Here is a 24,109-nt window from a genome sequence, read left to right as displayed (position 1 = left end):
TGCCTTTTGAAGTTTTTATTTTTATACATTTTTTTTGTATTAAAAAGGAAAAAGCATAATTACCACAAATTACAAAGGACTAAAGCATTACTAGAATAATGAATCACATCAGCCTAGAAAGCAGATACTCTGAATAATATTAATGTTATAATACAAGCTCTCATTCAAGTATTTTACATTTTTCTCTTTTCCTTTTATACGTGATGATGATCCTAGCACATGGGTCAAAGATTATGTACTATCGACAGAAGATGGATCATGTACAGCGGGCCATATTAACAAGATTCTCCTCCCAAGTGATACATGGTCTGTGATGAGTCATTTTAAGTGTCTCTACGATAAATGCAGCTGAAGAAGGTTGCACACACTTTCTAGTTTTGGGAAACAGAAGGCTGAGGTTGGGACACACAAGGTTTGAGAAGGGCCAGCACATCGAACCATCACCCTTTTTGCTCCAGGCGAGCGAGCAGAGGGCCAACCCTCGCCGGGGCACAGCTCAGCGGGTGTTTCTGAGCCACAGATCCAAAGGTTTCCAACTCCAGTGGGACCACAACGGGCTGGGATAGGAGAAGGGGGAGTGGGGCTGCCTGTGTTCGGGGCTGGCAGCTGAGAGCGAGTGGCTGGGCACAGCGTGGGGACGGCGGGGCTGACCCGAGCGCTGCCTCGCGTGCCACAGGGGGCTGGCTGAGCCCAGGGTGCTCCCCACTCCTCCGGAGTTTCCCACCAGCGGGGGGATGTGCTTGTCACAGATACATCGGTCCTATGTTCAAGTGTCTGCAGAAAGTGAAACTGTAAACTACTCATTGAAATGCTGCCCTCCGGCCGCCCGCTCCACGCCACCGAGATGAACATTTTGTAAAAACAAAACCAAAAAAAAAAAATGTTATTCATCTGGTACTGGTATTGGAAATGAAATAAAAACCGGAGTCAGTGAGGCATTTAACACCAAGTGTAGCAACCCTCTTTTAAAAAAGAGCCTAGCATCCATTTCAAAACACTGACAAAGTGACGTAACCAGTCTCGGAGGAGACAGGAGAAAACAAGCATTGCAAACACAGCTTGCTACATTTACAGGTTCCTTTTTTTTTTTCCTTTTCCTTTTAATAAAATAACTGGGAAGGCATTAGCAGCCCAAAGGCCCCCTCTGCACGGCCTTGCGGGACACGTACAGAGATCAGGATACTGAGGTTAACGCATCGTTTTGTTACAGTACAGTCAACCATCCCAAGCAAGACGAGTGGTTCTGAAACGCGAGGGACCCCAAGGGCTACACTGACAAGCCAGCATCAGGAGTACGAGGGAGAGCAGCAGGAAAATGGACAGGGACAGACTGGCAAACAGAGCAGCAGGGTAACTATTCCCCGCCTAAATGAGCACGGCAAAGCAAGAAAGCCTCCTCCGAAACACGCCTTCCACCTCCACTCCTGACACCATGCCAGAGCTCTGTACTCGCTGCAGCCACCTGCATCCCAAAGACCTTGGCAAGGAGCCGTGGCTGCAGCAGCCTGGGACCTTCCAAATAGAGGGGTGAGATGGAAAGCACTCCCCCTGCTCTGCCTACAGGCCTGATGGCCTCCCCCAGCCTTTGAAAAAGCAGCCGGAGCTCCCTCCAGCCGTGCTGGTGGCTAAGTGCCACTACGGCACAGGCCTTGCCTGCTGGAATCACGATGGATCGGCATTCACAGAAGTACACGTGCCTGATCACTCAGACCATTAAAACTAAAAGAACAAAACATGAATGTGTTGAAGCACCCAAGCTAATAGCAAGGCCAAGCTCCCTCTTCAGAAGGGAGGCAAGAGCTTCCTCAAAGCAAACCCCTCTCCAGACAGCTGTCGCTTTTACCAGTGGTGGAGTGAGCTGCACGCGATGCCTTCTACATGCAGCTATGCAGCAGGAGGGAAGGTGCCTCTGCAGACCTGTCCCCTGTGGAAGCCTGGGACAGGGGAAAGCCTCAGCATGGCCAGCCCCTCCTCAGCCTGGCACAGACCACGCGTCCCACAGTCCCAGCCTCGCTACAGCCACCACACAGCACAGGGCTGCAGGGTGCTGCCCCACAACCACAGCACTTTGACACAACCCCCACTGTGACTGGTGGCACAGAGCCCCGGCAGGGAGCAGGAATGAGTGGCCCCATGTTCCTTCAGTCCAGAGAAAGGCCGGTGGAAATAGGCAACAACTGCCTCAGGCTCTCATCTCTGCCTTTTCTTCACTCCCTGGCTACGCTGCTGCCTGACAGACAGTAAGACAAGGCACTCGGTCCATGGATCTGGAGGGGGGCGGGACAGCTGGGATCACTCTTCTGACCCATCTTCCCCTGGGAAGCAGGGGCATTACATCAGCCACACTGATGTGACAAACCACTGACTTGGAGAGGGGGTAAACTCTTCCATGCCAAGACTTCAGAGCCCTAGAAATTAAAAAATAATTTAGGATCAATTCAGAATTTGAGAAATTCCTTACCTCTATCTACTACCCAAGCAATTCCACAGTCTGCTCCACAAGCAACAACTCTGCAGCAGGAGATGCTCCACAGAGAAGCTCGTTCCTCATTTCCTAATTTGTTGCTAAAACAGACAGTTGGCTTCAGAAGAGAACATTCACTGGCCAGAGGAGCAGAGGGACATAGCAGCAAGGACCATCCGCAGCACGTCCAGACCCACTTCCACCTGCAAGCAGCCAGCAACGCACCTCCCGTGTCCTTGATCAGCCCCCATCTCCAGCCCCCCACGCCTCCTCCTTCCCAAATCAGGGGCAAATCCATAACCTCAGAGATCTGACTCCAGCTCACAAGAAAGGGGAAAATCCAGAGATAACAGTCACAGCCGCAGCACTGTACAAGTGTTACTCATCTGCCCTGCCCAGTTTCCACCCCGCAATCCAGGCCACTGCTGCTACAGGCCTACAAGCAGTTATCAGCCTGTGGGGTGATGACAGATCAGGGCAGGATCACACCACCAGGAAACAGCAAAGTAGCAGCTACCCAGCCTCCCTCAATGCCAGCTGTGCTTTCATTCTAGCAGCGGTTCATGAAGCTGCTCCCCATGGACCAGCCCAACCTCCTCCAGCAGCATCTTGGACACAGTGTGAGTTTGGGAAGGCGATAACTCCAGCCAGTGCCCCGTGAGCATCCACAGCCACTGCTGACTGACAACTTGCTCCCACTGCCCTCTTACCTCTACTCTCAGCTCCTGGCTGCTCTCATCCACCAGCCCCAAAGCTGTACAGGGACAGCCCAAGAGACAACAACTGCTCCCAACTATGAGATGCAGCTCTGGATCAATTGGATATGTTAGGAGAACACTACTTGTTACCAGCTTGTGATTTTGCAGAGAGGATAATGCAATCAACTGCAAGTTTCAGTAGTCCATTGCAATGCTTGCTCCATACCACACACAGGAGCTCTGCAGCTCATGAGGACAGTGCCAGAGCCACAACCACACCAGCTGCAAAAACATATCCCAACCCAGGAGACTGAGCACAGCAGCAGCTCAGGCTAAGAAGCTTTTCTAGATTTATGGCAGAAGCACAACTTTCTGGAGTCAATTCTACGTCCTCAGAGCAGATCTCATCACTCTGACACAGGCTCCCCGTGAGGGAAAGCAGTTCACAAGCCTGGGGAGGGTTTGCAGGCTGAAGCCCACCCAGCGCTGGGTAGAGGAACCAAGTAAATGCCACAGCAGCTCTGCAGCCATCCCCTTGCCTCAGCCGAGGAAGGAGCAGCGTGGTGTTATCGCAGCCCTCAGAGATGCACAGGGACATTGCACTGAGCAGGAGACTCTACACAACCACCTGCCAAGACACGACACACAATAAAACCCAGGTGAGAGTCTCCCTTTGCCAGGCAGGGCTCCTGCTCGTGCCCAGCACAAGTCCCACCAGCAGCCCCAGGCCAGTGATGGCTGCGAGACACGTTCCTCAGAGCTGCATCACACTCTCCTCGGGCTACAGCATTAAGCGGCACCAGGGAGACGCTAGCCCTCCCACTCACTCACAGCAACGATGGTCCCTCCAGCTGCTGTGAGGGATCTCCCCCCTCATGCCAGAAGTGCAGACCAATCTCCCCCAGCAGTGTCCCTGGAGAGGGCGTGGGGGATTCGAGCGAGGCCATAAGCAGGTACAGTCACTGTCACAGGGAGGATGCTACAACGGTATATACACAACATAGCGGCTTCAACTACTTTGTGAGCACAAGTCTTTGATTTGACTGCCCTCAGCACCTTCCCCCACGAGAATCCAGACTGACCGGGGTTCTCCACAACAGGGGTGAGGCATCCGAGCCAGCTGCGGGGTCAGAGGAAAGGCCGCGGGGAAGATCAGCTCGGCAGCAATGCCGTACGGAGTCTCTGGGCCAGGGGGACCGAGAGCCCAGCGTGCCCCAGGGTGCGGGAAGCCAGCAAGCACGCCTCCCCCGTCCAGCTCCACCATAAGGCAACTTTTTTTGTTGTTTTTGTTCTTTTTGTTTGTGTTTTTTTTTTTTTCTTCAATAATATTTCCAAGGAAGAAAGCAAAGGGAGGTGTGTCTTTAAAGGGTTTTTTTTGTTGTTGTTTTAGAGGGGTTTGTGGGTTTTTTTGTCGTTGTTTCATTATTTCCAAGGGAAAAGGAAGAGAAAACCACCTTCAGCAAAGTCCTGTCTTTGCATGTGATGGGAGTTCCTGGGGCAGCGGGTGCACCGTCCGCACAGGCTCGAATCCAGGTGCCTGCCGACCTCCCACCAGCCGTCCTTGTGGGAGGGAGTCAGAACAAGCCTATCCTTGGCAAAGGTCCTTTGGTTGACTTCCTAATTGTCCGTGATTGAAGGGAAAGGCAGGTGGAGGGAGAGCCAGACCCTCAGGAAGGTTGGACGTGAAGACGCTGGGAAGGAGGAACTGGGAGGACGAACAGGGTGATGCTCCCTGCCACAGCGGTGTGTGTCAGAGTCGCCATCGTATACGGAATGGGAGAAGTCAGCCAGGTCGTGGAGATCAGAGGCTCCGCAGCATCGCAACGCGCTGCGGCTTCAGTCCCCCACTGGGGAACCTCGCTCCTCCGAGCTTCCTGAGCAGGCTGCCTTGCAATCCGAAGGGGAACACAGAAGGGAGTCGTTGGGGCTGCACAGAGCAGACTTGTTTTGGTAAATCCAGACAAACTTCTAGCAATAATTTAAAACTTGATATATATATATAATAATAAAAAAATCTCCCCTTTCCAACCCAGCCAGAACATTTTTTGTTGAAGAGACACTAAGACATGAGTGTGTGCACAGGAGGGGAGGGAAGGGAAAGCAAAGGCTGAGCCTGCAGGGAGCAGGTCTGGCTCTGGTTAGGGTTGTAATAGCAAAACGGTGTTTTAGATGCAGATCATCTTTGCTTTCCAGCCACAAGAGAAAAAAAATCGTGTGCGTTGAAGTTTCTCCCAAGCAGCCTATTCCTGGGCACCCACCTTCCAGCTCCCTTCCTGTCCCACCCCCTCACGTCTCCCCTTCTCCGAGTCAGTTCCCCACCAACCCACCCCATCCCCCAGGAAGAAGCAGACGCTGCAGCCTCTCTACTTCCCCACTGTCTGCGACTCTGCAGCCGATGGGGCAGGAGAGTGGTGGCTCAGGTTTTTGGCATCCTCTGGTGCAGGCTGGCTGGGTGAGGCGTGGGCTTGGCTGGCTGGGCACTGGCTGACCGTTTTGCTGGAAGACTGGGATGGGTAACGCTTCCTGCCATCTCCCCCTGACGTCGTAGGGTATCTCTTGTGTCCACCTTCCTCCCCCATGGGTGGCTGGAAGAGAAGCACCCCAGTATCAGCACAGCATCCTCCAAATGCAGATGCCCTCCCTCTGGATCAGGGAACAACCAACCTGCAAACCTCTAGCTGCAACCTCTCCCCCTGACCCACCAGGAATACGCCTACCTGTCCCAGGCACACAGCTGCCCTCCCCTCCAGATCTACAGCCAGATCTCCTGACAGACTGACTTCCAGTCAAACACAAAGGTGACAATTTCCTCTTAGGCACCTCTTTCCCACACAGGGGCAAGTCCAGAAGCCGAAGCTCCACACTATACTGGCTTCACTCAGTGCATCAAGGCTCACTTTCCTCCTCCCTCCTCAGGGAAAATGGGCTCATCCTATTCCCCAGAGAGCTGCTCTGAAGTGGATTTGCAATAATCAACCCCACAGCTTGTTCCTGACCCAGCTGCAATGACAGGACATGACACTAGGTGTCACTGAATTCCCTTGCCTGGCACCTCGTGGACCGGCCCCCAAACCCTCCTTGGAGGAGGCTCAGGGGTGTTTGCAGGGGCCATCACCGTGGTGCAAGCATCGTGTCTACTCACATCCACTCGGAAGTCCTCGAGGCGCTTGAACTTGCTGAGGTATTCTTGCAGTTTGCTGTTAATGTCCAGATTTTTGGCTTTGGAATATTTTAAGAAGGCCCAGAACTTTTCCAGCCCATAGAGCTGTCCTGGAAGGAGAGAAAACCAAACCAGATGTCAGCAGGAGGAAAAGCAAACCAGACATCAGAACCCTTTCCTTCAAGCTTCCCCACCACTCAGCCCTACTGGACCTTTCTGTCCCACTGGTGGACACAACAAAGGCAAGATCATCATCCAGACAAGAGTGACGAAGCTGGTGATGGGACTGGAGAACAAGCCTTACAAGGAGCAGCTGAGAGAGCTGTGTTTGTTTAGCCTTGAGGAGGCTGAGGGGTGACCTTACTGCTCTCTACAACTACCTGAGAGGATGTAGAGAGGAGGGAGCTGGCCTCTTCTCTCAAGTGACAGGGAACAGGACAAGAGGGAATGGCCTCAAGCTCTGCCAGGGGAGGTTCAGGCTTGACATCAGGAAAAAATTTTCATGGAAAGGGTCACTGGGCACTGGAACAGGCTGCCCAGGGAGGTGGTTGAGTCACCTTCCCTGGAGGTGTTTAGAAGATGGTTGCATGAGATGCTGAGGGGCATGGTTTAGTGATGGATAGGAATGGTTGGACTCGATGATCCTGTGGGCCTTTTCCAACATAGTGATTCTGTGAAGATGGATAACCTGTAGGGAAGCAACCTGCATCAGTACTGGGCAGCCCTCTTGACAGGGGATGATGTCCCCAAGCTCTGTGCTGACCCAATGTGTGACAAGGCTCAGCCACCACAGGGTCTTGAGAAATCCTAAAGGAACCAGTGTCTCAGCAGTCTTCAGGCTGGTGAGCCTGCAGTCCCACCCACTCCCATGAAGCAAGCAACAGGATGCCCAGCCAGTCCCCATCGCACGTGTTACTGTACAATGTCACATGGCTTCCCCAAAGTCATAAGAAGAGGCCTGGGGCAGTCATGCAGTCAAGCTACATCACTGTAAACCCCAAGGGGGCCAAAGGAGGCACCTACCAGCTTCATAATCCTTGATGGTCTCTTCTTGAAAGTCCTTAAATATGTCTGGCCGGAATTTCTTCTCCAGCCCGTAGCTGTAGTATCTGAAAAGGCACTCCAGACCATACCTGGGAACAGAGCAGCACGTGGTGCTCAGACACTGATGCACACAACTCTCGGGCAGAGAGACTCTTGAGGTAAGAGCCCTGCTATGTACCAGCAGGAGAGGACTTGGGCCACCCTCACCTTTGAGCAAAGCAGAGATGCTGCCTTTGTTTTGCCATGAACCCTGCAAAAGGCTGAACCCACCCTTCTTCCCTCCTAGGAAATACCACTCTGACCCTCCTCTCCTACCTGTATCCTTCCTTCCCATCCTCCACAGCCAGTTGCTTGAACTCCTCATACATTTTCTTGTTGAAGTGATCTCGCAGGAAGAAGGACCAGAATCGGAAGAGCGTGTTCATCTCCTGGGACTGACCAATGCCCAGTCTTTTCCGCTCTGTTTTGGGAAGAGGGAATGATTACAAGGCAGACCCTCTCCCAGGGAGCCAGCTCTGCACAGAGGCTCATGTACATGCCCTGTGGCACCATGACTACAACCAGTCCCAGTGCCAGACACCGCAAACAGCAGCTTGTGCTTGTCACAAACTGTAGGGAAATATCACCTACCAGCAAGGTTGTCCTGTAGGACCCTGCTAATTTCCTTGCTTATCTCCATGGCCATACCCTGCCCCCCAGCGCAGACATCCTGCCCCACACCCTGAGGTGCAGGCAACCCTACCGTTAAGGCAGCGCCGACGGTACTTGTGGTAGACATGTTGCGTGAAGCCGTTCTCCTTGAGCAGCTCGTGCGAAGGATGCTGAAACTTGGGCAGGGACTGTGGGGTGCAGCCATAGCTTCCAACGGCCGGGGTCCCTTCCGACGGGCTGGAGCTGAGCATGAGAAACTCCCGTCAACACCCCTCCTGATCTATCTCCTGAACTATCACCCAGCTGATAGTTATATGGGGTCACGCTCCACCCCATGCCACTTGTCTGTTTGCCCCACCAACTTCCTGTAATTGCCTACTGCAGGTTTGGGACTTGAGCTATGGGGTATCCTACTGGAAGGGAACCAATGTTTCCAACAGTTTCATCTCACTACTCCAAGGCTTCAGACTTTCCTCAGCTCCTTCAAGAAGGGAGAAGTTTGGTCTCAGTACATTCTGCAGCCACCTAGCAGGAGAGCCTTCCTGCAAGACCAGATGCTGCCTTTCCCCATCCTTCCTACATTCACTCCCTTTCCCATTTCTGGCTCCTCCGTAACCCTGCACACTCATCTCCAGTACCTGATGGAGGCAGTTCGAGGCCTGTGTTCCCGCGAGTCCATCACCCAGCCCACATGGCATTCCATCGGAGGGTTTGAACTGTGCCTTGTCTTCCTCTTCCGTGGAGTCTGCAAGACATGGTGCATCAGGGATTTGTACCCTCCCTCCCCAGGCTCCTCTGGAAAACCCCAGCTCCCATCCCACACTCCAGCCCTGGTCCTACCTTAGAATCTATCGTCCTGCCCTCTTTCACCACTGGGTAGAACCGGGGTGTCTGCATTGGGTCCTTCAGCTGAGGTGTGCGAGGGGTCCGGGGGGTCCTGGCGTTGCGGTAGTTGGGTGACTCTGGTACAGTTGTAGGCAAAGACCGGGCAATGGTCGAAGGCTCAGGAACTCCAAACAACTTGTTAGCCAAAGCGTCAGTAGGTACTGCAGACAGAAATCCCCCACCCTGGGTCAAGCTGAGCTCTGAGCACAAGAGCATCGCTACAGCCAAGAACACCCATCTAGCACATGGAAAGTAGCAGTGACAGGAAGGCTGAAACACATCAAGCCCTCTGGGACAAGCAGCTTCAAATCCAGCCTGGCCAGACAGCCCAAAGCCTAGCAGCAGATCCAAGCTTCTAGGAATTCCACAAGGTATCTGCTTCGTAGCGGTAACGTGACAAACCTCCCATCCCCAGGAGAAGGACAGGGCACCAGGCCCCACGAGGCTCAGTGGGCAGCTGCCTTCCAGGTACTCTGAGACGGTCCAACAGAAAAGTCACATCCAGGGAGCTACCAAGTCTGAAAAAGTTTCCTCCCTCTACTGGGACACCTCTACATTTGGGTCTTCTCTTCTGGAGCCCAAAACTGCTCAACTGGGAGAAAAGTACCACTCTGGGCAAGACAATCTGACACACTAGCAGCCCCAGCTCCTTCTCCCAAGCTGCCACACAGCCTGTGAGGGCTGCTTATTAGGAGAAAGAGGGACAAATCCATTTCCACCCATTTACCCTATTTCTTACCTTGCTGGAACCTGGGGGGACCAGGAGGGACTTCCTGGTTTGGATCCACAGGGGGCTCTGGGGTCAGGGTGTCGAACTGCTCCCTGCTGATCATATTCACCTTCTTGAAGTTCTCCACTTCTTGCTGCGTTGGAAAAGAATAACAATGAAGCAATAATTGCCCTCATCCCATCAACTTGTGACTACCTCTCTGCTTGTGCAACAGCTACAATGCTGGGCACCAAGTGCACCAACTTGGTGCCCGGAAGGGCAACATGCTACATGGAGGTAGGAAGGGGAGATGCAGCAGACAAAATAGGGCCCTGCATGAGCCAGATCTGAGCCACTTGCTGCTCCCAAGCTTTCAGGGATCTTACAAGGAAGTTCCTTTCTTGCTGCTTGCACACTTTTACCCGCCTGTGTCAGCATCAGTGCAGCAAGGTTCAAGGCAAGCTTGGCCAGGACAACATTTGCCTACCACCCCCACCTTCTTGTGTCCTACAGCCTCCTCCCTGTACTCCCCCACCAACTAGCAGCAGGGCACAACACTCCCACGTACACAAAGGACCCACACCCCCAGCACATACTGCCCCGCTGCCACCCGCTCTCCCCACACCCTCGAAGAGCAGCACTGCTTCAGCAACGAGTCAGGTACCAGACGTGGGAACAGAGCCCAGCTGGGAGCTCCTATGGGCCATCCCACTCTTGAAGCCAAAATAACTTTAGTTGCTGAACGAGGCTAGGCAAGTCCTTGATCGTGAGAGTCACCAAGCTGGGACCCAAATGTTTCAAAACAGCAGATAAGTTTTCTATAAAAAGCCCAAGTCCATGCAAGCTGGCAGCAAAGCAGAGAAGAGCACAGGCCAAGTGCAGCTCAGCCATCAATGAAACCATCTCCAGGAAGTGTGGTCTCCAAGGGAACGTGCCACAGAGCGCTGGGCACTACGGACAGTGCAGACACCCGTTCCCTCCATAGACCTGGCACTGTCTGCCAAGACCCTGGCAGAGAGTGGAGCAATGGACCTTATGTTCCCAGTCACTTCATTACCAGCACTTTGTTTACCTGCCTGCAGTCTTACACCACATTAGAGCTGTGTTTATCCCTGAAACAACAGAGTATGACGCTGGGAGCCAGGAATCCCGAGCTCTACAAGAGGACTAATCCCAGCTTGGCTCTATCCCATGAATGGGCTGTAACCCGCTGTACCGCCCTTTCCACCCTACAGCATCAAGGTGGCAAGGCTGCTGCACACAACAAAGCTCCCCACGAGGAGCCCCACACCCACATCACTCCCTTTCTTTGGATCAGCTGCTCTCACCTTGATCTGCGAATACTCTGGCTCAAACTGCTCTGTCCACAGGTCCTGCTCGTAGTAGTACAGCCCATCATTGATCACCTTGGCCAGCTCTGAGCTCATTTTAGCCCTGGATGTATGGTTGCCAGTCCGGTCCCCGCCAGGATGCCGGCGCAGGTAAGGAGGTGTCTGCGTCACGATGAGGATCTTATTTACATCCCGATCATCAATCTCATAATCTGAATCTTCGTCAGACCAGTCAGTGAAGGTGTTCTTACGGCCATCCATCTGCTCCATCTCCTCATCAAACAGGAAGTCTAGTTCCTCAGGTTCATCTTGGTCCTTTTGCTTCTGCTGCTGTGGTGTCTTTGACTCCTCTGGTTTCTACAGGTGGATGGCAAGGGTGACACGGGTAAAAACTGCATAGTGGCACAAGCTTACTGCTTGGAGACCCCACTACTGCCCCACGTTTTCTTATCACAAGCAGAAGTTGCCCATTTGGGGAGAACACCTTATTTACACCACCAAAGAGCAGCTCCGAAGGGGGTCAGATGGGGCCAGGACATCAGTCCTGTGACTAACAGACCCTATTTGATTTCAAACCTGCCTACTTATGATTCAAGTGAACCAGTCAATTGGGAGACCTCCACCACAACAGCTCATGCATCACCACCTACCTTGGGCCTGGCTGGGGAGGGCCGAGGCCTCTTCTTCACTTCAATCCATGTCTCTGAATCCAGGTCTGGCAGACTCGCGGACAGGCCCTTGGGCATAGTCTTCAGGTTACTGACCTCCTCTGTTTTGGTGGGGACTGGGCTCGCGGGACGTGGGGAACCAGGAGCAGATTCTAGAGCCAACAAAAGCCACAAGGTGCTTTAGTAGAAGGGAGGAAGCCTGGAGGGTTGTGGTATTTTGGCCGTGTGACACAGCTTGAGGGATTAACTAGCACCCAATGGCCAAGGCTGACCAGCACACTGCCCACAAGTGCTTGAGGCAAAAATCCCATCATCTCCTGTTAAGGCTGTGATGCTAGTGGTGGCCAGAGCATTGCAGGTGACAGTTTCCCAGACCCATGGAGCCTTAAAGTAGGTGGTGACACTGTTGTTGTCTGAGAAAACTTCCCAAGATACGCTGGGGACAGTAGGAACAGATCTTCTCCAGCTAAGCCAACTCTTAACAGCAGCATCAAGAAGATCCTCCATTTGGCCTCTGCTCCTGCTAGCCCCTATTGCCTGGGGTGACAACAGCATAGGGAAGCCCATGAAGGACAACGGACCCTATCCCAGCACTTAGCTGACAGCTCCATACCTGCTGCCCCATTTGTATCCAGCATCTCCTCACCCATTAGGGAAAGAAAGGTTGGTTTTGGGAGCATCCTCTGCTCTGCCCAGCAGTGGCAGAGTATTTCCAGGCACAGCCAATAGACTTCCAGCAGCACTGACTCCCCAGAGGACAGGCCACAGACTAAGTCTCTTTTGTACCTCCTCATGTACAGAAGCAGCAGCACTCTGGGGTCTGAGGACAAATCCCATGCTAGCTCCCACCACCAAGCAGAAAGCAAATACTAGAGCCCTCCCCTGAGGAAAACTCCTGACTCTCAGTCCTGCTGCAGTACCAATACTGCATCCCATACCTCGCCTCACCTTCCCCCAGCGCTCACCTGTCTCTTTCTGGAAACTCTGCCGGGGCACAAACTCAGGGCAGTTGATGAACTGTGAGAAGTCTGTTTGTGTGTAGTCTGCCATAGGAGGGCCAGGCAGAGCCCATTTTTCTGGCTGCTCTTTCCTCCTTATCTTCTCATCCACAATTTCCACCACCTTGCTATCCTTCAGAGCCTGGAACAAAGCGATATCCAGTTAACTTGGGGGGGTTTTCGTGGCATGTTGAGTGCCTCACACCCAGCCCTTCCACTCTAAGAGGACCGAGAGATGGACAGAGCAACTCAAGGACAAGAGAAAACTCCACCTGCATCTCACCCTCAGCCCATCTAGAAAACAGATCTCAGACAGAGGTGGTGAGAAACAGAACAAAAAGAAAAGTTCATCATTCCTTGTCCTCACCTTGATGATGAGGCTGATGTCAGTGGTCAGTGCCTGAACCCGGTGGAAGCTGGCAATCAGGGTGATGGGAAGGAAGCCATCTGAGTCCATCTTGCGTCGCAGGAAGAAGTCTCGCTCCAGGTTGTCCACGCTGAAGTAATATTCTCTGCATGGACAACACGTCAGATGCAGCTCCAAGCCATCTTCCTCTGGGCACCCCCAAATAATCCCCCTGTTTCTGCTACTGAGAGGCTGAAGACTGACAGCCTAGGGAGCCTAGACTTGGGGCAAGCCAGTGCTCTAAGCTGCACGGCACAGAGTCAACAAACCTCTGCCCTAATCCTACCCCAGGGATTAGCTACGCAGTCTCCAAGGAGAGCACCTGTCAACATTCCACCAACAACCAACACCTGAACAAGGAGAAGAGGTGGTGCTTACATCTGCCTCTTGATGTAGTCCTTGAGCAGTTCCTGGTCCACGCTGTAGAGCTCGGCACTACTGATGTTGTCAAAGTAGTAAGTGATGTTGCTAGCGTACTTCTGTGTGCGAGAGCCATCCGAGCCATCGAATTTCCGGTACCCGTACTGGTAGTCAAAGTGCCCTGTGGGACACGAGGTGAGGGTCAGAACAGAGCGCCAGGGGTCTGCTAGACAGGGCTGGACTTCAGCACTAACAGATCTCCTTGCACTGCTCCTGGTACCCCCACTGCAGCCCACAATGGGGCATAACTGACCTACATCCCTCATCCTCCTGCTCTCATCCAACACCACAGAAGGGATCCCAGTGAAGTCTCAACGCACCAAGCCAAAGAGGCCAGGAGACCTCTTATCCAGGAGCAACGGGACAGACTGTGACACACAGACCATACACTGAAGCCGTGTCAGGGTTAGCACAGGCACTGCCCTGCCAAATGCCAGTGTACATGCCACCATGCAGGTCAAGACTCCTGCTTGGCTGTCAACATGACAAAACCCACACAAACTATCAGTATGCTTCAACTCCTGCTCGTAGGGGTACCACAAGGACCAGAAAACAGGTGGAAGAGCTTGGCCTGGCCTGGATAGCAGAAAAACATTATTTCCCTGTATCTCTGCAGTGCTCTTCCCTCTTCAGTCCATTTTGGAGCCCTGCACACTTCAGCACATGCCCTGTTCTCTCCCTACTGTTACAAGAAGACTCATACAGTCATCACCTCCTCTGCCGCGGCCCCGGCCCCTGCCGCGGCCTCTGCCTCGACCCCGGAAGGCCCCTCGCACGGCTCCTCCCTCGCTCTTCACGCTGGATGTTTCATCATGGTCCTGCCAGCTGCGCTCGTGCTTGTTGTCTGGGTGCCAGCCTGCAGCAGATGGGGAAAGGGAGGCAGGAGTGTTACAGGATAAATGCTCCTCCCTGAGCAAGCCCGCTGCATCTGGAGTCCTTTGAACGCAGGAAGCATGCCTGCTGCCCATGCCGTGCCTGGGCACCAGGGTTTGCTCTGCCCCTCGCACAGGGCAGAGAGAGCAGGTCCCCAGCCCGAGCCCCCACCTTTCAGCTCGCTGCGGTTGTTGGAGGGGTGCCTGTGCTGCTCATTTTGCCGGTTGTTCCGAGAGGCCGTTTTGTCCCTAGGCACCTCTGACTTCATGTCTATCTGCAAAGGGACCCACTTGTGTTTGTTGCCTGCAAAAGGACAGGGTTTGGGTGTGACACAGGTTCAGAGAGCATCTGCTTCCTCCCCCACAGCCCCTTCTTGCAACACAGCCCCCACACATGGAGGAGAGAAAGCAGGGGGGATTCCAGACTGAGCCTGACCCCAAACATCCCTCCCGGCCTCACTGAACACAGAAGGGCTCTGATCAGGACTCTCTGGCATGGAGGGACATGGCACAAAACTCCCCTTTCGCTTCATGGCACTTGTCCTTCCTCTGCCCATTTCTGCCTGCCGAGGGCTCAGGGCAGATCAAGTCCACATGTCAACCACGGCTGATGCAACCCAAAGTCAGGGGCATTTTTGTGCCACCACGGAGCACACGTGAGACGGCAGACTACTGCCACACTCCCAAGACAGACATACAGACACCCCTACTCGTGTCCTGCTCCCACCAAAATGACACTTTGTGCCTTTTCACCACAGCTGTCCCTGTGTTGGGACCACGTCCTGCAGCAAGGTCCCTAGGGAAGGAGGTGGGTGCTTCCACCTGGCTGTGGGTTGTAGAGGGGGAGACATGCTGAGCTTGGGGTACTGTCCCTGCCAGGTCCTGCCTTACCTTTCTTCTTCTGGGCTGACTTTTGGTTGTCATCATCACCGTTTTTCTCCTCCCCAGACTCATCGGATTTGGTCTTCAGACTCTCTTTGCCATCACTCCCATCTCCCTTCTCCTGCTCTTTCATGTCTTTCTTGACAGGCAGTTTCCGGAGAGACGGTGCTTTGTGTGGCTGCTGGAGACACCAGTGCAGGAAAGATGTCAGAGGTGGGAGAAATGAAGAGGTGGAGACAGACCCCAGCTGTCCCAGCAGGAGCAGGAACAGGAAGACCTTGCCCTAGGATGAGCAAATCCCTGCTCTGTACCTCCCAGAGCTGTGCTGTTCCTGGGAAAGGACTTACGTCTGAGCAGGGCAAAGGCCTCTACAAATGCTGGGAAGAACTTGCAGTGAGACACAAGCCCCAGGCACAGACGTTACTGAGATGGGCTGCCCGGGATAAGGGTGTTCTACAGGGGACCTGACTGCCCCAATGGCAAAACGGTGAGTGACCCTCATGCCCTGACAGCCAGCCAGGAGCTGGCAAAGCAGCATCCAAAAATAGAAAGGTTTCAACAACACCCATGTCCACAACAGGACAGGAAAGCCATGCCCCTTGGGCACATCACACCTTCCATCACATGCATTTTCAGTTTCTCCCATGAAAGTCTTGACTTCTGCCCAGGCCCCTTCTTGCGCTAAGCAGCCCTATGGGGAGCAGGTCTGGGAGCTGCCCTACCTGCTTCCCTCAACCCAGGGGTTTAGACCAGGCTTCAGGCTCCCAGAATAGCACCAAGGAAAGGATCTCGACACACAGGGCAGCCCTAAAAGGAAATCGCCTGCATGCTATTCCTGGCTGTCTCCACAATGACGCTTAGCACCCCAAATGACCTGGCTCAGCTGGTGCTTCCAGAGGCACAGGGAGGTCTGCAAGTGCCTTATCCTGCTCTCTGCTTCATTTTTGTGTTCTCACCTGGACACTCTTGTGGGCTATTTCTCCAGGCGTTGGCCAATTTGTGGCATCACCGAAGTCACCAACCTCGTATCCAAAGAGAAAGACCTCATTAGTGCACAGGCTGTGGATGCTGTTCCCTGCAGCAGCAGCCAGAAGCCCTGCCAGCCACCACCCGCCAAGCATCCTGCAGACAGCTGTCCCCAGGAGGTTTGGGGGTGACACCCAAACTGCATACACACAATCCCTCTTCTGACACAAGCAGGGCCTCCAAATTAATCCCCAAAAAACTGCAGACAAGTTTATGGCTATCAGGGATTGTAAAGCAGATGCCACCAGTCCTGTAAGCTACCAGCCTCCCAGCTCCCATCAAATGTTTTGCCTTAGCGGCAGCATTTGGCATCAAGCTGCCCAGGGTAACTCATTCATCACAGTTACCATCTCTGGGATGGAAAAAGCAACAGCTTTCCTCATTCTAAATCCACCTGAACCAGCAACATCCCATTAAAAAGCTGCCTCCACCTAGTGGCAGATCATAGCCAGGCACAGCCTTACTTCAGTGCCCAACTGCAAGCAAGTGCTTACAACAAAGCAAAGGGATCATTGCAGTAATGCTGGTGGGAAAATTCCAGCAGGTACCTGATGGTGATGGGAGCTCCCTGGTTCCAGACACCCCATAACCACAGGGGACACTACCAGCTACTTCTCAGCTAAGTGACCTGGCCGCTACCATCATTTCTACCTCTTCCAGGTTTCAGAGAGGAATGGCAGGACAGAGAGGAAAGGACCCAAAGAGCTGCCCAGGCACATGATGAATCATAGATGGGCACGGAAACACCTCATTGCCCTTGTGAGGTTATTATTTCTAAATTAATTAGAAGTCACCAAGTCCTTCAGGAGATCACATCTCTACATTCATGTGCCATGCTCCTCTCCCCAGGAGGCAGGTTTCCTGGGAAAACCATTTCCAGTGCAGGGCCATGCCCGTTTCAGAGACCGAGGCACTTTCCACTCCCAGAGCCCTCCCCTCCCCAAAATGGAACAGATAAGGGAAGTGGTACTGAGTTTCAGATGCATCTTGACTAGCTGATGGGACTGAACAACAACAGCTCCTGTCTCCACCTGCGTCCCAGCTGCATGCAACATCGTCAGAAGCAACTATCCCTCCAACACTTTCATCCCCTAAACAGATTGCCCTGGCTTCTCCAAATGAGTGACTTCGAAATCAACTACCCTGGCTCTCGTGTGCCAGTAAAGAACAGATCGTATGGGAATAAAAGGACTTGTAGACACACTGCTCTGTCACACCACTGCTCTGCCTGCACTGCAAAGCAGGGAACTGGCTAAGCCCACAAGGGAACTGGGGTATCCTTGGGATGGGGGAAGCGGGTTTCTACATCCAGGACCACGCTCCGAGTGCCTCCCTGCGAGGGGGGAGGCAAGAAGGTCTCCCCTGGCTTAGCTGGGCAGAAAAAGAGGAAAGGCTGCATGCAAGACCACTAAAACACTTAACAGGAGATGCAGAATCACGAAGTCCTCCTCCACATTCTTGCAAGCGGCCAGGCCAATACGTCAACCCCTCCACAACTAGACTTGCAAATGAAGTGGGGTCTGTTCACCAGACCCTCAAGCTGTTCATACAGCACTGACAACTGCACCAGGAGCTGGAGGCCAGTCAGCAGGACAGCAAGCACAGCCTTACCTTGCTTCCTTTCCGCTGTCTTGGGTTGGCAGCCCTCACCACTTTTGCAGGAGTTGTAAGTTCTGCAAGAGGAGAAGAACAAAACTTAAAACACAGCTGACTGTTGTGGAAGTGTTAGCTCTGGAGGGAAGCAAGCCAGCTCCCCCTTCAGTAAAGGAGAGCCAAGAGGTAAAGATGAACAGAAAACAGAGCCAGCTTCTGAGCAGAGTCTCAGGAAGGGCCCCAGCAACATTAGAAAACTCATCAATCCAGGTGGGCAGGAAATGGACCTTTAACCCCATCCTGCTACAGGAAGGCACTCCCTGACTTAGCTCAGCCCTCCCTACTTGGCCTTGCCAGCCAGGAAGGAGGGGTGGCAAGGAGTTCAGCTAGCTCTGCAAAGCGCCACGCAAAACTTGATCTGCTGTTATACACACCAAGACATGCCCTTGAACCAGCAAGGCCTGTCACTGCGCCAGCGTGGCTGGCCCTCCCCAGGAGGCAGAGGAAGGCTGTGACAGAGGGACACACAAATCTGCAGCACATGGGCACTGCTGGTCTCATGCTTTGATCTCCAGTGTGTCCCAGCACAGGGCAGCAAGTTCACAAGAGAGAACATACAGAGAGAAGGAGCCGGATCTCAGAAGTGCCTAAAATCTTTCTATAGCTGTGGTGTTGTATGGTATCACAGTGCAACTGCTGGAGTTCAAACCACCATAGACCTCATGCAGAACCTGCAGCAAGTCAGCCCCACCATGACCCATCTTGTATTCAAGCTCACACACCGCTTCCTCACAAAAAGAAATTCTACTTGTTTTCTCCCTCCTAGGTCTATTGGCAAAGTCTCCAGATCATGAGCAGGCCCATGCAGGGCATGCACAGAGTCCAACAGAGCAGCGTGCCGCTGCCTAACACAAACCAGCCTTGTGAGGACCATGTGCAAGGGTCTCTCTCTGCAGAGAATCGCTGCTGTGGAGGAGGAGAGGCTGCCAGCACCTGCCTCCAGGGGCAGGAGTGAGAATTTCTGCTGACTCTTATGGCTCTATTTAAAAAGAAAGCACACCAGGCTGGGGTGAGGGGGGGGAGCAAGGTGAAGAGAAAAGCCCTAAGGAATCTAGAGCCAATCTAGGGATGCCCCGGGAAACACCCTGAATAGCCTACCCAGCTTCACTCAAAACTGGCTTTGATCTCCTGCATAAGGCAGGACAACCTTGCTTAGATGATCAAAACCGGTCCCCTTTCTAGCCTTGAAACCTGTGATTCATCCTGCCAGCCCAGCCCTGCTCAGAGCTGGAGGCTTTGAAGTGTCAATAAGGCAGAGTCAGACATAGCAGGACACAGCCACGTGCATTACCCTTCCCCAGTTTCCTTCCCTAAGGCTCTGGAGTGGGGATTTCACCCACAGGAGAACCCAGGCTCTCAGCGAGGTCCCCCGATCCTCCTCTTTCTCCCCCAGCCCACCTGCACTGCCCCCACCACGAGCAGCAGCAGTCCGTGTTCCTCATTCATTCCATGTGCACCTCATTGAGAATCCCAGTTGCACGGCACAAAGCTTGCCACAAGGCTTTTGAATTTTTCCTGCTGGCGTAGGAAGAGCAAGCGCTTTCAGAACAGCCCCCAAAATTCTCAATGCTAACAGAAGCCACCAACTAAATATAGCTTCAAAAGGCATCAAGTGCTACAGCACAAACCCACAGCCAGCAGAGTTTTCCACAGGTACAGAGCACCCCTGCCTGCTCCAACAGCACTGACATGCCTGGCACCATGGAAAACAATAAATAAACTCGCTCAGCAGCCTGATTAGGCACCAATCTGTCTGTCTAGGGGAGAACAAGGCTCCTCCTCACTCCTCACTGTGAGCATCCCACCAGAGCACCTACTCCCACACACTGCAGCCCCAGGATTCATGGCAATGGCATCCAGCCCTTTTCTGCAGCTGCTTCAGCTCAGGAGCCTCACAGCCATAGATGTTCTTGTGCTTTTCTGGGACTCAAAGAGAGCCCCTCTCACAACCTCTGGTGAATGGACACCAGCAGAGGCTGCAGGGGTGGGTGTCACAGACTCCATTATCTTTACAGGCAAGGGAGGAGATTGTTTGAAACAAGTTCTGCTGGTTTCCTTATCTGCAAGATAGGAATAGGCATCCCTTATCTAGCTGAGGTGCTGAGAAGACTAATTAGCATTTGCAGAGCGCAGCGGAAGACAAAACACAAAGACAAGCCGCTGCAGCCTGGCAAGGAGGCTGCTCCAGGGAGCGCGGCCAGGCCAGTGCCCGCAGGGCCTGCAGGCAGCTCTCACTAGCACGAATGGAGTTCAGATCTGCAAGTCACAGTAGAGACTGCTCAGACCACGGCAGCAGACCGAGGGGGTGAGACCATGCTAGCAGACAGACAGACACACCACCTGCAGAGCCAAAAGCTAAGGCGAGCAGAAGCTGTGCATGACCAGCACCCTCCAGGGCACACCAGCCCAACAACCAAGCTCATTGACATCAAACCCAGAGCTGCTCACATTCCCTTGCAGACACTCTGGCAAACTCTGCATCTCCCACTCTGCATCGATGTGGGAAATGGGGAGCAAGTGCATGCTGCTCACCCCCACGCAGGACAAGCAGGAGATACTACACAGTACCCTGGTTGATAGCTGGGCCCTTAAAAGCTGCTGACAGACCTCCGGCATTTTACAAACTTCCTTTTGTACTTATTTGGTGGCAGTAATCTTCAGTTGCACTTGAACCATTTTACTGCCCCCTCAAAAATCCAGGGCTCCTCTGTGTAAGGGGATAGAGAAAGCAGTGGCCGAAGGAACTGGGGCTTTAGCAGTGTGAGGCTGGCAAGGGCACAACAAAGGAAGGAGCGGTGTTGCCTGTGGCCACAGAGCAGATGCTGGCACAGCCAGGAACAGAAAAGTAGGTCTTGAATTTTGATCTGCCACCCGCAGCCAGAACCAGATCACTTGCCTGTGGGGCTGCCCAGCCAAGACGAGGTTTTCTTAACAAGTGAGAGGACGAGGCACAGGTGGGAACACCATGGTCCCAGTGCCAGGGCTGCAAACCCCTTCTCATGGCCAAGGCACAGCCAAAGCACTCCCTGGTTTTTGCCACTTGCTGCCTGACACATCTGGCGAGCACCAAAACTGTGCAGACACCTTGGGCTTTCCTTCCAGCCTGCGGCTGGCAGCAGCACAGCAGCCCTTGAGGTAGAAGCTCACAGAGGCATCGAGGTGAGCAAATGGCTTGTACCTGGAAGGAGAAGAGCCATTGCACAAGGACCAGACAGTCAGGGTGACAGCAACTCCACAGCTAAACGTGCCTGCCCTGAAAGGGACACATGCCTGTGTTCAGCTGTGCTCAGCTTAGGAGACATTTACTACCTTACCTGGGAAGTCAAACCCAACACCCATCAACCTGGTTCCCTGCCTTTTCTTACATCCAATGCAGTTTGTAATGGATTTTTAGAGAAGCGGATGAAGAGCTGGAATATATCTGCAGGGCTGGGAAGAGATCTGGCATTATACTGCAAAAAAAAATACCTGCACCTCTATCAAGAAAGCTGTAATGCCTGCTCCTGCTGCACCACCCATGCAGTGTAGACAAGGGCTCAGAGCACCCCAGCTCCAGCATATACTCCATCCCTGATACAGCATACCCCTCCTTCCCCAGCAGCCAACTCATCAGAAAGGAGCCAGCCTGCCTCCAAGTTGCTCCAGCCCGCAGCCTGGCACCTAGGAGAAACTGCTGATGAAGGTGGTTTAGAAGTCATGGGCCTGGACTTTGTGTTGGAGAGGCTGAGGCAGAGGGGCATGTTCTATATCACAGGCCCTGCTTGGGCTAGAAGAGCAAACTGGTATCCCCAGCTTCCCTGGAGGAGCCTGAGAACACCATGCAGCACAGCCAGCCAGAAGTCAAATGGGATCCACTTCACCACTTGACAGCCTCGAAACAATCCTCCCTCCTCCTTGGACTCAGGGGATGGTCCTGGTGCACCTGAGGACTGCAGCCCACACCGGGTGCTTGGGAACAGCCACACCAGCGATGCTTGTCTCCAGGTGAGGATAAGGAAGGGCAGGTCAGTCAAGGTGAGTTGAGCCCTAAGCAGGCTGGGGGTCTGGGCAGCTTGCAAGTGAGAGGGGGATCACATCCCAGCAAAAACGATGCAGCATGAAACCGTTGCATTAACCTCCTGAGAAACCAATGCCCACCTCCTGTGGCTGCTGCACTCATTTCTTCATCAGCAAGATGGAAGCAGCGGGCAACACACCCTTACAGGAAAGGGGCTGGGAACATGGCCAGACAGAAGAAGACCTCCGTCTCCCCAGGAAGCACGATTTGGTAGCACCACTGTGTGCAGATACCCCCAGAGACCAAGCAGCAGCTTCCACCTCTGTCTGCCTCCCAAGGAGCTGCTCCCAGCACCAGCCTCAGCCATGTGTCAGGGCTAATGCCAGACTAAGACGAGAAACGCTTGTCTCTGCAGTTCCATGCACAAGCAGAAAAGTCCAGGATTTACACAGCAATGACTGCTTGGCATGCTCACATTTTGCTGAAGAAATAAGGTACGCAAACCAGCAAGGTTCAGGTCAAACTGAGCATGCAGACTGCATCTCCTCCAGGTTTGCAACATTTAACGGTGTGCTACCTCCCGACAAATCACAGTTGCAGCTGGAGGTGCATGCATGGAGGGAGAAATCAAGAGAACACTGGATGGAGTTCTCCAACAGCTTTAAATGAAGTGCTATCACAAGGTCATCTTCCAGCATAACGGACTTACTAACTCTACCACAGGGGCTCCCACCCGCTTTGGGGGACTGTGGAGAACCAAAGCTGGCCCCACCACTTGCAGCATGTGGTTTTGCAGCTCCCAGCTGGCAGCACAGCATCTGGCCTTGTTTACAAGGTTAAGAGAGACAATTGCGATGCCTCGGCAATATCAGAAGTTTCCTGTACGTGGAAGAAAAACTACAGTAGAAGAGGCAAGGTCAGGACCAAGCAGAAGATCCTTAAGCTGCATGGCTGAGCGGGATTCAGGCTTGTAAAGCACGTGGGAAGCCTGTTCAGCAAGAGCGAGAGACAAGCTGCAGGCACCATGGCTCAAAGCCTCCCAAGCAATTTTCCGCAGCTCCTCAGCAGACAGCTCCACCTTACAAGCCCTACTGTAACAGCAAAGGAAGCATGGAGCTGCCCACACTCCTCTGCAATGTAAGCTCTGTAACTGCTGCAAAGATCACTTGCTAAAAATAACTTCAAAAAGGGCATCTGACAGCTCCGCAGAGAGCATGAGAACACTCCCACCTGGGTGTACTAGGCAGGCTCGGAGAGCTTGGGAGTTTGTCCTGGAAAAATGCAGGGAGAGAGGCCAGGGGTACAGGCAGGCTCAACAGACTGTGCCGGGACAGCACTGTCACAGGCTGGGAGTACAGGCACTTAAGTTATATTCCCAGCTCCTCCGGCCCTCACATCCCTCAGCTCATACTCCTAAGCCAGCCCTAGAGCAAGAGGAGGTAAAGCAGCTCAATATGCTTGCAGAGCTCACCTCTCTGCCGACAGCGGACCTGCACAGACCTCTTCAAAGCACGCAGGGTGCCAGATGAGTGCAGTCCTGAAAACAGGGAGCTGAGGAACAGGACTGCTTTTTAAATGCATGTAACTGTTACAAGCTCTACACACATGTAATCTGCAGGGCTTGAGTCAAGATGGTTTTCAGGGTGGCTGAGGGACAGGAAGGGTCTGGACTTACCTAGGATATATAACCACCCTCCCAGTCCAAGAGAAATACCCTCCAAACTGTGGCCAAGCTGCATTCTGAAAGGTGCAGGTTAAGAAATGCTGATGGGCATTTCTAGCATTAACAGCAACAGCGAGAGCACCACAGATTCTTCTTGGCACAGACAGCTACTATTAAAGGTAGCAAACAAGCTGTCTCAAGGGTGAGTGACATCTTTCCACTCCCTTTTCAAGCTATGCTCTTCCCTGAAGAGGATTTCTAGGAAACTTTTGACACACGATCCATGCTCACACACCACTCTGATACCGTCCCCAAAACATCAAGCTCAAGCAGAACAAGGCAGCACAGAAAATTCTCCAGTGTTCTACAGAAAACCAAGACCTAAAATAAAGAGTCTCTACTGGGAAAACTGGTGGCTCCCAGACCCCAGGAAGCATCGCACTGGGGATGCAGCCAAGCTCACATGGCTGACCAGACTCCAGAAACAGTCAGAACCCCACAGCTGCTGAGCCACCCTGCTCCCCAGGCAGGGAGAAAGGCACCATCAACCCTGCAGGAGAGGCTCCTCTGGCAGCACTGTTC

At 53.2% G+C, this 24,109-nt stretch overlaps 1 protein-coding gene across 2 annotated transcripts in view; it reads right to left on the bottom strand.

Annotated features, from left to right (window-relative positions):
* The window catches only part of LARP1 (La ribonucleoprotein 1, translational regulator), a 46,607-nt gene continuing 22,498 nt past the window's right edge, over nucleotides 1-24,109 (bottom strand). The window contains exons 3-20 of one of the 2 annotated variants that reach the window (XM_069869191.1): nucleotides 17,826-17,887; nucleotides 16,145-16,210; nucleotides 15,198-15,369; nucleotides 14,479-14,610; nucleotides 14,147-14,290; nucleotides 13,393-13,555; nucleotides 12,976-13,120; nucleotides 12,576-12,750; nucleotides 11,593-11,762; nucleotides 10,940-11,299; nucleotides 9,642-9,765; nucleotides 8,858-9,063; nucleotides 8,656-8,762; nucleotides 8,109-8,260; nucleotides 7,682-7,826; nucleotides 7,346-7,455; nucleotides 6,305-6,432; nucleotides 1-5,747 (exon numbers count right to left, since the gene is read on the bottom strand). In XM_069869191.1, coding sequence (XP_069725292.1) covers nucleotides 5,526-5,747; nucleotides 6,305-6,432; nucleotides 7,346-7,455; nucleotides 7,682-7,826; nucleotides 8,109-8,260; nucleotides 8,656-8,762; nucleotides 8,858-9,063; nucleotides 9,642-9,765; nucleotides 10,940-11,299; nucleotides 11,593-11,762; nucleotides 12,576-12,750; nucleotides 12,976-13,120; nucleotides 13,393-13,555; nucleotides 14,147-14,290; nucleotides 14,479-14,610; nucleotides 15,198-15,369; nucleotides 16,145-16,210; nucleotides 17,826-17,887 — 2,783 coding nt within the window. In that variant the 3' untranslated portion in view covers nucleotides 1-5,525. The remainder of the gene's footprint in view (nucleotides 5,748-6,304; nucleotides 6,433-7,345; nucleotides 7,456-7,681; nucleotides 7,827-8,108; nucleotides 8,261-8,655; nucleotides 8,763-8,857; nucleotides 9,064-9,641; nucleotides 9,766-10,939; nucleotides 11,300-11,592; nucleotides 11,763-12,575; nucleotides 12,751-12,975; nucleotides 13,121-13,392; nucleotides 13,556-14,146; nucleotides 14,291-14,478; nucleotides 14,611-15,197; nucleotides 15,370-16,144; nucleotides 16,211-17,825; nucleotides 17,888-24,109) is intronic. The other variant, XM_069869192.1, reaches the window with a different exon arrangement.

The sequence above is a fragment of the Phaenicophaeus curvirostris genome, chromosome 15 (genome assembly GCF_032191515.1).
Source record: "Phaenicophaeus curvirostris isolate KB17595 chromosome 15, BPBGC_Pcur_1.0, whole genome shotgun sequence".
In the NCBI taxonomy this organism is placed as follows: Eukaryota; Metazoa; Chordata; class Aves; order Cuculiformes; family Cuculidae; genus Phaenicophaeus; species Phaenicophaeus curvirostris.
This window is presented reverse-complemented; position numbering and strand designations above follow the sequence as displayed.